We start from the raw sequence: 12,980 nt of genomic DNA, 5'->3' as shown, positions 1-12,980 counted from the left end.
CGTACTCTACCTTCCTATCAGAATGGAGGAAGTAAAGTGGGTTGCAAGAAAAAAAGGTTTCATTAAGACTAAATGAAGTGGCGTGTGGTTGGGAGAGGTGGGGAGAGAGATGAGAAAGTCATCTTTTCATAGTGAAATATGCTTGTTTTCATCTAATAAAAAATAAAGCATAGCTTTAAAATAAGGACAATACATTATTTAAAATGCAGATGTGATTAAGAGCATTGGACCAGGGTTCAATTCACAGAACCCACATGGGAACCACAACTATCTATAACTCCAGTTTCAGAGGATACAGACATACCCAAAGGCAAAGCTTCAATGCACGTTAAAAAATGCTCTTGCTCTTTTGTTGGTATAATGTTCTTTTGGAATGTATACACCTTACCCTTGTTCATTCAAATGCTGATTTCTCTCCTCCACTATCTGGTTTTAATCCGGACATTGCATTGGGATACTTATTCTAAGCATCACTGGTCTCAAGTTTGTGTAAATATGCTACCATTTGTTCTCTAAATTGTCAATTAAAACAACCAGCCACAATGTTGAGCAATGGAGAGGATAGGGGGAACATCCTGGTTCAGAGTGGGAGGAGAGGAAGGAAGTAGGAGGAGAGGAAAGAGTAGGAGGGAGGAGAGGAGAGGAAGAAGTAGGAGGGAGAAGAGGGCAGAAGCTGGGAGAGGAGAATTAGGAGAGAGGTCTTGGAATGACATGGAGAAATGAACCAGACCTAAGCTATCACTAAAAGCAAGTATAATGGGTGAATCTGAATGGTAGGAAACTATGCAGGCTTGGAGATTTAGGATGGATTAACTATTGCCCAACATTGTGTTCTAGGTTAACTAAAAAATTCCTAGTCTCTGTGTGGTGATTTGGCTATACAACTGTTTAGGATTAACTGCAAGCTTTTTAGATAATAGTAAATATTAATAACCAAATACACCACTCTGTAATAACGGAAAGCAGAATGGCTGGTGTGTGGTGATGCACATCTGTAACCCAGGGCACTTGTGAGGAACACTGATTCAGGTCAGGTAGAAAGAGCTTATTAAAATAAATAAAATTTTCCAAAAAAACCACGGGAATACATGCTAATTTTTCTTTTTTAATTTTAATTTTTTTACAATTTATTCATTATATATTCTGATTAAAGATACCTCTCTAAGCAACTCCCAGTCCCACCATCCCTCCCTCTTTCCCCCTAGTCCATTCTCCTTGTCCACTGAAAGGGGGAGTTCTCCTCCTCTACCATCTGCCCATAGCTTATCAAGTCTCATAGGACCGCCTGGCTCCTCTTCCCCTGTGATCTGGTAAGGCTGCATCACCAGGAGCAGCTGATGACAGGGCAGTTCATGGCAGAGGCAGCCCCTGTTCCCCTGACTTTCACAACCACATGGAGAATGGGTTGTGAATGGGAAAGAGAAGCAACTGTAGATAACAGGCTAAAAGTATCTCTTGGCGAAGGCTAGGAAGAAGAAAAAGAATTTTGGCACTGGAGGGTATAGCTGTTGGGTTTGCTACAGATCCATCTTTTATCTACATAGACCCTGGCACTGCTGATCCCCTTGTTGTTCAGGTAGGCATGGTTTTCCTTTCCCCGGATGGGAAACCTGAAAAGAAAGCAAAAGCAGTCAGTCTGCAGAGCCCAGAACTGCATTCATTCCTGCAATGAAATCTCGCCCATCTCCACTGCTTATTTGTAACATGAATGTAGTCAAAGAAAGACAGGCCTGTGACATTTTACATCTAGCAGCTTTTATATTTCCAGGGTTCTTTGTGAACACCACACCTTTGTTATTCGTTCATGATGAACCCTGGAACATGTGTACAAAGCAGTTGACTGGTACTTGCTGACATGTTCAAATGAAGTGCAGGCATCGGTAGTCTCATGGAGTGAGATTTTTAGTTCTGCTTTGAAGCATTTTATAAACCAGAAAGCCGGTTTATTTAATTGCTGAAAGGACATTAATGATGGACGTGAATGAGTCTGTGATTCACCATTCCAGTAAAACAGCTGTGTTCAAATCCAAGAACTACCTTGGGTGCCCACTGATGACAAGACTTTACAGGTGGTTACAATCTCCTTGGAGTCTCTGCTTTTGTGAACAGGTGTAGCTGTGCAAGGACCAGTGAGTCTTGGCTTACAGTTCTGCAGTGGCTTTTGAGGGTTTCAGAGCCCTCACTGTCCATCTGAATTTCTGTCTACATCCCACACAGGGCATTTATCATAAAAAGAAAAAAGTTTTAAGTTGGTAAAGGAGCAGACAATACCTCCCCCAGATGCCATCATCATTTGAGTAAAATCACACTAAGTAAAGGTTTTGGAAATGATGGCCAATAATACAAGGGAGAATCTCCAAAGGATTTAAGCTTGTGGGGATGTGGAGGATGCTGGGGACTGACTCCTGCATGTAGCATACTCCCTCCCTCCCAGGCACACCTACAACCCAAGAGTTTATTATTCTTCCTCTCCAGAAGAAGAGAGGAAGCCATTCGTCTCTCACAGCCACAACTCACATGTGATCACAGCACATGACCACAGTAGAAGGAAAAGCATCTGCAAACATACGTGCTATTATACTCAGTGTTGTCTGTCCATCTCCAAGGGAGTTGTGGTGACTCTCTGTGTAAGCCGATCCAGTAGTCCAAAGTCCCCTTGTATCTACTTAGGAAATCCTGTCATGAAACACAGCAAGCAAATACTTGTGTCTCTCTGTTTCAGATGATCCTTGAGGCTCTCCACTCCACAGCTTCCTCTAGAGATGTCAGGAGGGTGTAACTGAGGGTAACAGAGTTTGGAAGTGTAACAGCCTCCAGCTCTCAGTGGACCCAGTTGACATCTGTAATTCTAAAGTACCTCATTTCTATTAAAGTACCAAATTTAATGACACACCCCAGTGTGGCTGACATGGTCCCTGGCTAAGCCACCCCTTGCTGTTCTTAAGAGTTGTCACCTTCAGTATTCAACATGTGCCAGCTTGGAGAAAAACACTCATGACCACCAGGTATCTGGGTAAAATGGCACCTCTGAACTTTCAGACTGACTCTGAGCACGACATGTGGTAATGTTTCTTCAATGTCTCAGAGCTTCATGCAGGTGTGTGTGACCATCACAAACAGCACACACTCACATGTTCCCCATGTCTCCACCTGCTTGAGGTGGGAAACATTCTCATACTTCATCTTTACCCTCCCTATCTCCAGGCAATACATATTCAACAGAACAAAGAAACAACCCAATCCCTGATCATTACCAGCTCCTCCAGGTTGTCAAATCGAGCAAGTTGGGCATCTTGTGCCACACAGGAGGTCTGGCTGAAGGTCCAGTTACTTGTGGATTCAGAAAAATGAAAACATTTATTTCCAAATCCAATCCAGTGTCTTGGGCAAGCAGCATAGGTGTTTTTCACTGGGGCCTGTTCAGTCTTTTTTACTAAAATTTAGAGAACACAATGCATTATAACAAGCTTGTCTTGTCTCTTTTTGACCTCCCCTCTTGTGCTCAGCTGTGAGGTATGAATTTGATTGTAGCTTTCCTAATTGATCTGTAGGAGTCCTCTCCTGAGCATAAGAGGCCTTTATCTAAAGGTCTCCCACCCTGGGTCTGAGTCCCTTTTGCTCTCAGGTGCTCACTGACAGCAGGGCTCCCTGGAAGTGCATGGATTTCTATAACGTCTTCACTTTTGTGCTTTGGATGATTGTTTCCTACAGTGGGGGTTGCTACAGCAACAAGCACTCTGTATGGACACCTACTTTGACAGTTGGCCTGATGATTGAGATAGCAGCGAGAACTGTTGGGAAGGTAGCATATACAGTGTGGACATGTTGCTCTAAAGGATGGTTCACGTGCCCAAGAGGAGAGTGCGAGACTTTATCACACTATTCTGAACAATGTGGCACTAAAATCCTAAAAATTGATTACTTCAGGAACTGTCCATTTAATATGCTGAAAACACTACTGAACATGGTCACTAAAACCATGGGTAATGGAGAGAGCCACTGTATCTTCCTGGCCATATTACTCCTCTCTGTCCTCACACTTCCTTGAGGTTCCTCCTTTGGGTATTGCTCTTGTTTTCTGCCTTGTTACCCCAGGTGGACTATTGTCTCCTGCATCTCTGTCTAGAGCTTGCTGATATGTTCTTCCCAAGGATGCTGAGCCTGGCCTCTTGTTCATGCTACAGCCTGTACTGTTCCTTCACTACAGCTTCCTCCTGGAGCTTGAGTTCCCAGAGAACAGGAATTTCCACTGTGTTTTTTCAAGCCCTTCCCACAGTGCCTGGCTCACAGTGGTCGGTAAGTATTTATTGACAATGTCAATGTGGACAGCATGTTACAGAATTTGGAGCATAAGTCACTTACCTGACAGAGCAACAGAAAGCACAATTACTGCTACAGTGAGGACTGTGATCACTGCATAGCAGCAGTAAAGCTTAGCACGAGACTCAGGAGAGGTGATGCTGAGACATTTTCCTTGGAGCTTTTTACCTGAAAATATAAACATGAGAACATGAATCTTAGAAAAAAGATATCTCAGAAAAAGATAATTTTACCCAGAATCCCTGTAGATTTGGGTTTCACTCCCCTAGCGAAAACCCCCTTTACCAACGTTCTCAGTCCATATATGCTGTCTTTAACTCCCAGAAGACTAGAGGAAAGGGAAACAGAATTTTGCCCAGAGTCTTCCAGTTATTGAACTAAGGGCCAGTCAAAGAGCAAGAAACAGAATGAGTGAAGCTCAGGATGAAAAGGGACGACAATAAGGTTACATACAGATTTAGTTCTGTAAGAACAGGCCTGGTTAGGACCTAGGGGAACATTATAATAATAAAAGTATAAAAGCAACCTGCCAGGTGTGGTGGCACAGGACTGTGGTTCCAGTACATGGGGAGTAGAGGTAGGAGAGTCAGGAGTTCAAGACCAATTTTGGCTAAAATTGAGTAAGAGGCTGAGAGAACTAAGTTAGACTCCATTCTTTCAATCTGTCTATGTTTCTAACTAACTAACAACTCACTGACTGACTAACTAACTGAACAACCAACTAACTCTTAAGTGACCAACCAAGCAACTAACTCTAATGAACAAAGTACATGGACTTCAACATATTAACAGAATAAGAAAATTAAAAACAGCATTTCAGTAAAATCAGCAAAAGCATGTGCAAAATGCAATGTAATTTAAAGTTCCTTCGATAGGAATTAAAGGCACTTCCTTACCCTAAAAAATGGTTTTGTCCTGGGTAGTTATATGTCAACTTGAAAAGAGCTAAAGTCATTTGAGACAAGGGACCTCAATTAAGAAAACATCTCCTGTGGTTGTGGTGACACAAGCCTTAATTCTCAGCACTTCTGAGGTAGAGGCAGGGGAATCTCTGTGAGTTCAAGGACAGCCTGGTCTACAAAGAGAGTTTAGGATGAGTGAGCTGTGTTACACAGAGAAACCCTGTGGTTTTTTATTATGTGTTGTAAATGTGTGTGTTTCTCGTGTTTTCTTTCTTTCTTTCTTTCTTTCTTTCTTTCTTTCTTTTTTTTTCTTTTGCTCTCTATCTTTTGTTTTTCCTCCTACCCTTCCTTCCTTCCTTCCTTCCTTCCTTCCTTCCTTCCTTCCTTCCTTCCTTCTCCATGCCTTCCTTTACATCCTGGTTTTAGCCCCATCTCTCCTCACTTCCTAGTCCTATCCTCCCTTCCTCTTCTCCATCTCCCTCCCCTATTCCTCAGCAAGGGGGAACCCCCACACAGTCTACCCCAGCTCATCAAATCATATCAGAGCTGAGTTTGTCCCCCCACAAGGGGTGAAGTAACTGAAAGAGAGTCCATGTCAGAGAGAGCCCCTTCTCCCCTTATTAGAGGACCCACATGAGACCTGAACTGCTCATCAGCTCTATCTTCATAGGGGGCCTAGGTCCAGTCCATGCAAGGTCCTTGGTTGGTGCTTCAGTCTCAGCAGGTCCTTCCTGGCCCTGGTTAATTAGCTCTGTTGGTCTTGTGAAGCTCCTATCATCTCTATGTCATATTCTCCTCTCCTCTACATTTTCTTAATTAGTAACTGATGTGGAAGGGCCCAGCCCATTTTGGGTGGTGCTATCCCTGAGCTGGTGGTCTTGGGTTCTATAGGGATGCATGCTGACCAAGCCACAGGGAGCAAGTCAGTAAGCAGCACCCCTCCATAGCCTATATCAGGTCCTGCTTCCAGCTTCCTGCCCTGTTTGAGTTCCTGCCCTGACTTCCTTCAGCCATAAACAGGGATATGGAAGTAAACATCAAATAAACCATTTTGTCCCCAAATTGCTTGGGTCATAGTGTTTTCTCCCAGTGATAGAAATCCTAATTAAGACATGTACTTATGATACACCAACAGAAAAATCCCACTACAGCCAGCATGAATGTTTTCCCCAGTAACACAGAACAAGGTCAAGGTGTCTGCTCACTGTTGTAGTATGACTCTAAAGGTCCTATCCAGCAGAATAGGGCAAGAATAACAATTAACAGTCAAGCCTCATAGAGATAAAGGACTACATGGATATATCTACGTATACATTTCTATTAAAAAGAGTCTATTAAAACGGCTCTAAAATAATGAATGACATTACAGTGCTGCAGGAAAACATGTCAACATACAAAATAACTTTCACTTTTATACAGGAGCAATTGTCAAATGCAAACAAATGTAAAATAACAGCACCATCCACAGCACTGCCAAACACACATTATACATGTAATGAAATACGTTCACAATCAGAGTCTGGAAAAGCAGAAGGTGCTCTTAACCTCTGAGCCATTTCTTTAGTTCCTTCCATGGAGTTTTAAAACTATCAGCACATTTTAGTACAATTTCTTCAGGAAGAGAGAGAAAGAGAGAGAGAGAGAGAGAGAACCCTTTTAAGGGACCAGAGCAGAGTGTTCATTATATTAAATCCAATTCATTTTTTGGGTTTGTTGATAAAGAAATACACCACATCTTTTGGATTTTGGTGCCACAGAAACTTCTTAACACTTTCTCTTCTAGTTGTACTTTAAACAAACATGTCCTCTGAATTCAGTAATCAAGGTCCATGGCTTTCTTTTTAGTTAGGCATCATGCAAATTTTCCTTTCAATATTCCCCCTACGAAAACACCCATGTGGGTGTTTCACTTCTGAAAGTTATTCTATTTATTTTTTCATTCATTCATTGGCTTGCATATGTGGCCTATATTGCTTCCTTTCTTTACTTCAAGTTCTCTTCTTCTTTTTTTTCTTCTTCTTCATCTTCTTTTTCTTCCCCAATTTGAACCTCAAATATTTATTATGGAAAATCCCAGATATCACAAAAAAAAAAAAAAAAACCCAGTGTGATAAATTCTCACTTTGGACTAAGTTCTCTCACAGAAATATGGGGTTTGTATGTATATCTGTGCAGCTCATTAAAGTGGTTGCAGTTATGAAAAACATAAAAACATAACCTAAGCTAAAAAAGATCTACATCTTTTCTACCTCTTTTTTTTTTTTTTGTTAAGTATGAACACTTTGTTAAGTATTTCAGGAAAGCCAATATACTTTTACTAAACCAAACAAGGAAGCAAAGAAAAATTGAGGTAATGGAAGAAGATAGAAAAAATAAAAATAAAAGAATAAAGCAGACAGTTTTCAAATACAGAAGACAGTTTTCTTTCTGAAGATTGAAACATAAATTCGACAGGATTCTTTTTTTCAATTATGTACCACAACCTAGATATGCCAGAGGAGTCCCTGGATGGGGGAGGGGTTTCAGTGCCCCAGGTACCTCACCTCCCTCCTTTCTTTTGAAGCACAGTGGATCTGAGAACTACAAGTCCCAGCACCACAGATGACATCCTCAGCTGTGCATATGGAAAGTTGTGCTGTTAGAGTTTCCTTCACCCTGGGACACTAGGAGCATGTTCTGTGGCAACTTCCTGTCACTCACTAGAGTGAAGTAGCTAGCTAAACACACATACACACATACCAAACACAGACTAAAGAAAAGAATGAAAAACAAAACAAAGCCAAAACCAACCAACCACACCAAAAACAAAACAAAACAAAACAAAACAAAACAAAACAAAACTGTGGCTCAGGCTCTTATAATAAATTTATTGTTCATGTCTCCTGCCCAGAAACACTTCAACATTTAATACTCCAATAGAGAAACTAGTATAACAGAGGCCTTCAGTCATGTCCACTTCTAAAGAGACCCACCATGACAGGCTAACAGGCAGGAGGGTCACCTCCTATGGGTTCCTGGTGAATCTCCCCTCTATCCTTTTAGTTTGGTTCACATTGCTTTGAAGTACTTACCCATTTCTACCTCTTGCAGGCAGTCTGGAGTAGTGGGCTTTGTCTTCAGCAGGCCTGTGGACGCCTCTTCAGTCTTTGCAGCACTCATCTGTGAGCTGAGAGGAAGCCACTCACTGACTTCAGGAGGAGGTTTGAAACTTGAAAGCCTGCAGAGGGAGAAAAGCTTTGTGTTCTGTATGTGCTTCCTGCTATGCATGTTTACAACACAGCCCAGACAGGTGATTCATAAATCATTCCTTATTAGTCCTAAACATTTCACCTCTCAGCACATAGCTTTCCGTTGCTCAGAGAAACAGAATTCCAAAGTAGGAGACTATGTCATGAAATAAAGTAAAGTTTAAACACAATATATGAAACTGATGAATGCTTTAGAAGTCCTGTCAGAAAGAAGCCAAAACCATACAATGGAAAAAAGACAGCATCTTCAACAAATGGTCTAACTGGATGCACAAAACTAAAGTCCAAGTGGATCAAAGACCTCAACATAAAACGAGATACACTAAATCGATTAGAAGAAAAAGTGGGGAAGAGCCTAGAACTCATTGTCATAGGAGACAACTTCCTGAACAGAACACCAACAGCATAAGCTCTAAGAGCAACAATCAATAAATGGGACCTCATGAAACTGAAAAGCTTCTGTAAAACAAAGGACATTGTTGTCAGAACAAAACAAGAGCCTACAGATTGGGAAAGGATCTTCACCAACCCTACATCTGACAGAGGGTTGATATCCAGAATACATAACGAACTAAAGAAGTTAAAAAGCAACAAAGTAAGGAATCCAATTAAAAAAATGGGGTAAAGAGCTAAACAGAGAATTTTCTGTAGAGGAATATAGAATGGCACAGGAACAGTTAAAGAAATGCTAAAGGTCCTTAGTCATCAGGGAGATGCAAATCAAAAGGACCCTGAGATTTCACCTTACACCCATCAGAATGGCTAAGTTAAAAAACTCAAGTGACAACACATGCTGGAGAGGATATGGAGAAAGGGAAACCCTCCTCCATTGCTGGTGGGAATGTAAACTTGTACAACCACTTTGGAAATCAATCTGGTGCTTTCTCAAACAATTAGGAATAGTGCTTCCTCAAGATCCAGCTATACTACTTCTAGGCATACATCCAAAATATGCTCAAGTACACAATAATGACATTTGTTCAGCCATGTTCGTAGCAGCTTTATTTGTAGTAGCCTGGAAACAACCCAGATGTCCCTCAGCTGAGGAATACATACAGAAATTGTGGTACATTTACATAATGGAATACTACTCAGCAATTAAAAACAAGGAAATCATGAAATTTGCAGGAAAATGGTGGGATCTAGAAAAGATCATCCTGAGTGAGGTACCCAAGAAGCAGAAAAACACACATGGTATATACTCACTTAAAAGTGGATATTAGACATATAATATAGGAAAACCTACACAAATCTGTACACCTAACGAAGCCAAGCAAGAAGGAGGATCCTGGGTAAGATGATCAATCCTCACTCAGAAAGACAAACAGGATGGCTATTGGAAGAAGGAGAAAGCAGGAAACAGGATAGGAGCCTATCCTAGAGGGCCTCTGAAAGACTCTACCCAGCAGTGTATCAAAGCAGATGTTCAGACTCATAACCAAACTTTGGGCAGAGTGAAGGGAATCTTATGAAAGAAGGGGGAGAGAGAAAGACCTGGAGGGGACAGGAGCTCCACAAGGAGAGCAACAGAACCAAAAAATCTGGGCACAGGTGTCTTTTCTGGGACTGATACTCCATCCAAGGACCATTCGTGAATATTATCTAGAACTCCTGCTCAGATGTAGCCCATGGCAGCTCAGTATCTAAGTGAGGACCTTAGTAATGGGAACAGGGACTGTCTATGACATGAACTCAGTGTCTGGCTCTTTGACTACCTCCCCCTGAAAGGGGGAGCAGCCTTGCCAGGCCACAGAGGAGGACAATGCAACTGATGAGACCTGATAAACTAGGGTCAGATGGAAGGGGAGGACAACCTTCCTTATCAGTGGACTTGGAGAGGGGCTTGGGAGGGGATGAGGGAGGGATGGTAGGATTTGGAGGGAGTGAGGGAGGGAGCTTCAGCTGGGATACAAAGTCAACAAACTGTAATTAATAAAAATATATATATATAAAAGAAATCCTGTCATATCCAACAACATAGTGATGTTTCATGTGTACTTTGCTCTGCTTTTTTTTTTTAAGAGAGGAGCAATAATAAAACCCTAGAGAGATCACAAAGTATCTGTTATATTGGCTAAAAAAGAAGAGTATATGAATTTTCAGGAGTGATACCTTAGAGCTAATAAAATAAGTGTAACTATCTGGTAAGATGCTGTGTAATACATGGTAAACAGCTCCATTTTTGCCAAGTGCAAACGCATGCACTTCCACACACCATAAGTGTGCAGTGCATGAAAAGGAAGAGCCAAGAGAAGAGGAGTTATAAAAACAGTGGTTTGCATAGTTTAAGAGTGTCACTCCAAGAACATGGAACACTTGTTCAGAAATAAAGAGACTCGAGCCAGATTGAAGAGGATTCTGATCTTCCATCCCAAAGAACCAGTGTTTATTGTGGCTGCAGCTTTACCAAGCTTCCAGCTTATTCAATATTGCAAAGGCAAAACCTGCACCAGCCTCAGTTCCACAGGCTCTCAGTTGATATCAAAATCACTAATTTTCAGTTAACACTGCCTGGGTAGTGTCTGATTCCTGTGAAAATCTTGAGTCAGCCACCACCCAACACTGTACATAAACTTTACCATTTATATAAAGTTTTGTCCTAGACAATGACCCAGAGCATTTTGATTATCTTCTCCTATCTCAGTTAAAGGATGGTAAAAGTTGTAAGGACTGAAATGCCAGATTATAAGCACATAAGATCACTACAGGAAGGCAGAGAGAAAAGAAGACTAAGGATTGAAGAACAAGATGGTCCTTAAATATTAAAATCTCTTTTCAAGACAGAGTAGTAATGAGTTGCTTACCTGAAGCTTAGTAGAAGCTTCAGCAGATGTTCCCTGCCATTGCTGACTTCCTTTCCCCATCCTGACCTTTGACCAGCATTCCAGTCTTCCTGGGCCCTGACAATCATGTCCTAATTTCCCAGTCAAAATCCTGACCTTTGACCAGCATTCCAGTCTTCCTGGGCCCTGACAATCATGTCCTAATTTCCCAGTCAAAATCCTGACCTTTGACCAGCATTTCAGTCTTCCTGGGCTCTGACAATCATGTCAGCTGAGAAACAGTTGCAGAGGAGAGTGTCATTGCTTACCATGAACACTATCAGTCCAAAGGAAACTGCCAGAGCCTACAGGACCACCTGTGGCTAGCAAAGAGCAGGATCTCTTGGAGCAGTCTGGAATACTGGTCCAAAGTAGCTGCTCAAGCTATTAAAGCAATTTAGGAGACCTGAGGCTATTCTGTCAGAAACATCTGTTTTATTGACTATTGTGTAATTTTGCCAATTCTTTCCTGAAAGGAAAGGACCTGAAAAGGGTGTGGTTATTATTTTGAGGAAAATGAAAATCAGTCTGCCAATGAGAAGTAAGAGCCAGGGGCCCAAGAGAGTCCACAAATGAGAGTTCTGCAATAAAATTGACCTCTGGAGTTTATAAGTTTTTGCCAGCTCATGTATATGTCTAAACATTCCTTCCACCTGGATGGGCTTGTTTACATCAACTTTTCAACAAGTCCAGAGCTTCCTGGTTCTGCAAGATCACCTGCATTGTGAATGCAGTTTTAGAGCAGTTTGTAGGCTCTAGCTGATTTCTGGATGGTGTCTGTTAGCTGAGTAGAAATCTGCTGAGGCGGATACAGTATAGGGACAGAAGGTAAAGTTAAGGAATTTAGGGGAAAATCTTTCTCTCAGGTGTATACTTGAAACTTCCAAGCCTGTGGTCCTGGTAGTTGGTCGGGGGGTGTTGAAGAAGTCCCAATACCATGAAAGGATCAGGGATGATAGTAGGAGGGAAAGCTTAAGCGTTTGAGTAATGGGAGTATTTATTTAAAGTCCTGTTTGACCTGTGACAGATGGAGCTAAGTCTGGACTCCCTGAAGCTTAAGTGATTTAAGTTTCCAGAAAACAAAAAAAAAAGCTAATGTTTTAGATAAATTAGCATGACCACTGTATTCTTCACTGAAACCTGTATCTATAGGCCTTTCAATGCCAGCTCCTTCTCTGAATAATGACATGCAAACATATTTCTTTATGAATGCCTATGCCTTACTAGGTTTGTTTCCAACTAGCTCGAACTTAATTATCCTGTTTATTCTAATCTAAGTTCCACCATGTGGCTGTTTACCTCTCTTCAGTCTCAGAACTGAATTCTTCAGTGGCAAACCTCTCAGCCTCATTCTTTTTTTTTTCTCCTTTAAAGAACCATCTTGTTTTTATTTTTTTATGTCTTTATTATTTATTCAGTATTCTGAATGCATGTGAGCCAGGAGATCAGAAGAGGGCACAAGATCTCACTATAGATGTTTGTGACCCATCATGTGGTTGCTAGGAATTGAACTCAGGACCTCAAGCAAGAACAGCCAGTACTCTTAACCTCTGAGCCATCTCTCCAGAGCCCCTCAGCCTGAGTCTTTCCCAGAGGGACTGTCTTTGTCTAGAAGTTATACCTTACTATTCTGCCTTTTGCTATAGGCCACAGGCCTTTTATTTTAACCAATCAGAAGATGTCTTAGG

At 41.5% G+C, this 12,980-nt stretch overlaps 1 protein-coding gene across 2 annotated transcripts; it reads right to left on the bottom strand.

The window, feature by feature from the left end:
- Nucleotides 1-1,085: 1,085 nt before the first annotated feature.
- Nucleotides 1,086-11,415, bottom strand: LOC132654304 (C-type lectin domain family 2 member D11-like). Of its 2 annotated transcripts, XM_060384262.1 has the most exons (6): nt 11,275-11,415; nt 8,294-8,439; nt 4,363-4,488; nt 3,255-3,433; nt 2,570-2,676; nt 1,086-1,610 (listed from the first exon to the last, which is right to left on the bottom strand). In XM_060384262.1, the coding sequence occupies exons 1-6, from the start codon at nt 11,379-11,381 to the stop codon at nt 1,466-1,468; spliced, it is 810 nt and encodes a 269-aa protein (XP_060240245.1). In that variant the 5' UTR covers nt 11,382-11,415; the 3' UTR covers nt 1,086-1,465. The 2 variants fall into 2 exon arrangements, with proteins under 2 accessions (XP_060240245.1, XP_060240246.1); XM_060384263.1 differs by lacking the exon at nt 4,363-4,488.
- Between the last annotated feature and the right edge of the window lie 1,565 nt (nt 11,416-12,980).

Source organism: Meriones unguiculatus, chromosome 5 (genome assembly GCF_030254825.1).
Source record: "Meriones unguiculatus strain TT.TT164.6M chromosome 5, Bangor_MerUng_6.1, whole genome shotgun sequence".
In the NCBI taxonomy this organism is placed as follows: Eukaryota; Metazoa; Chordata; class Mammalia; order Rodentia; family Muridae; genus Meriones; species Meriones unguiculatus.
Note: the sequence above shows the minus strand (reverse complement) of the source record. Positions and strands in the feature narration are given on the sequence as shown.

Excerpts from the sequence above, each read along its gene's own strand:
- LOC132654304 (XM_060384262.1), bottom strand. The coding sequence starts at position 11,381 with ATGATTGTCAGGGCCCAGGAAGACTGGAATGCTGGTCAAAGGTCAGGA. Across the intron at positions 3,434-4,362 it reads GCTTTCTGTTGCTCTGTCAG|TAAAAAAGACTGAACAGGCC; the intron begins GTAAGTGACTTA and ends TCTAAATTTTAG. Across the intron at positions 1,611-2,569 it reads AACACTGAGTATAATAGCAC|GTTTCCCATCCGGGGAAAGG; the intron begins GTATGTTTGCAG and ends CTTTCTTTTCAG.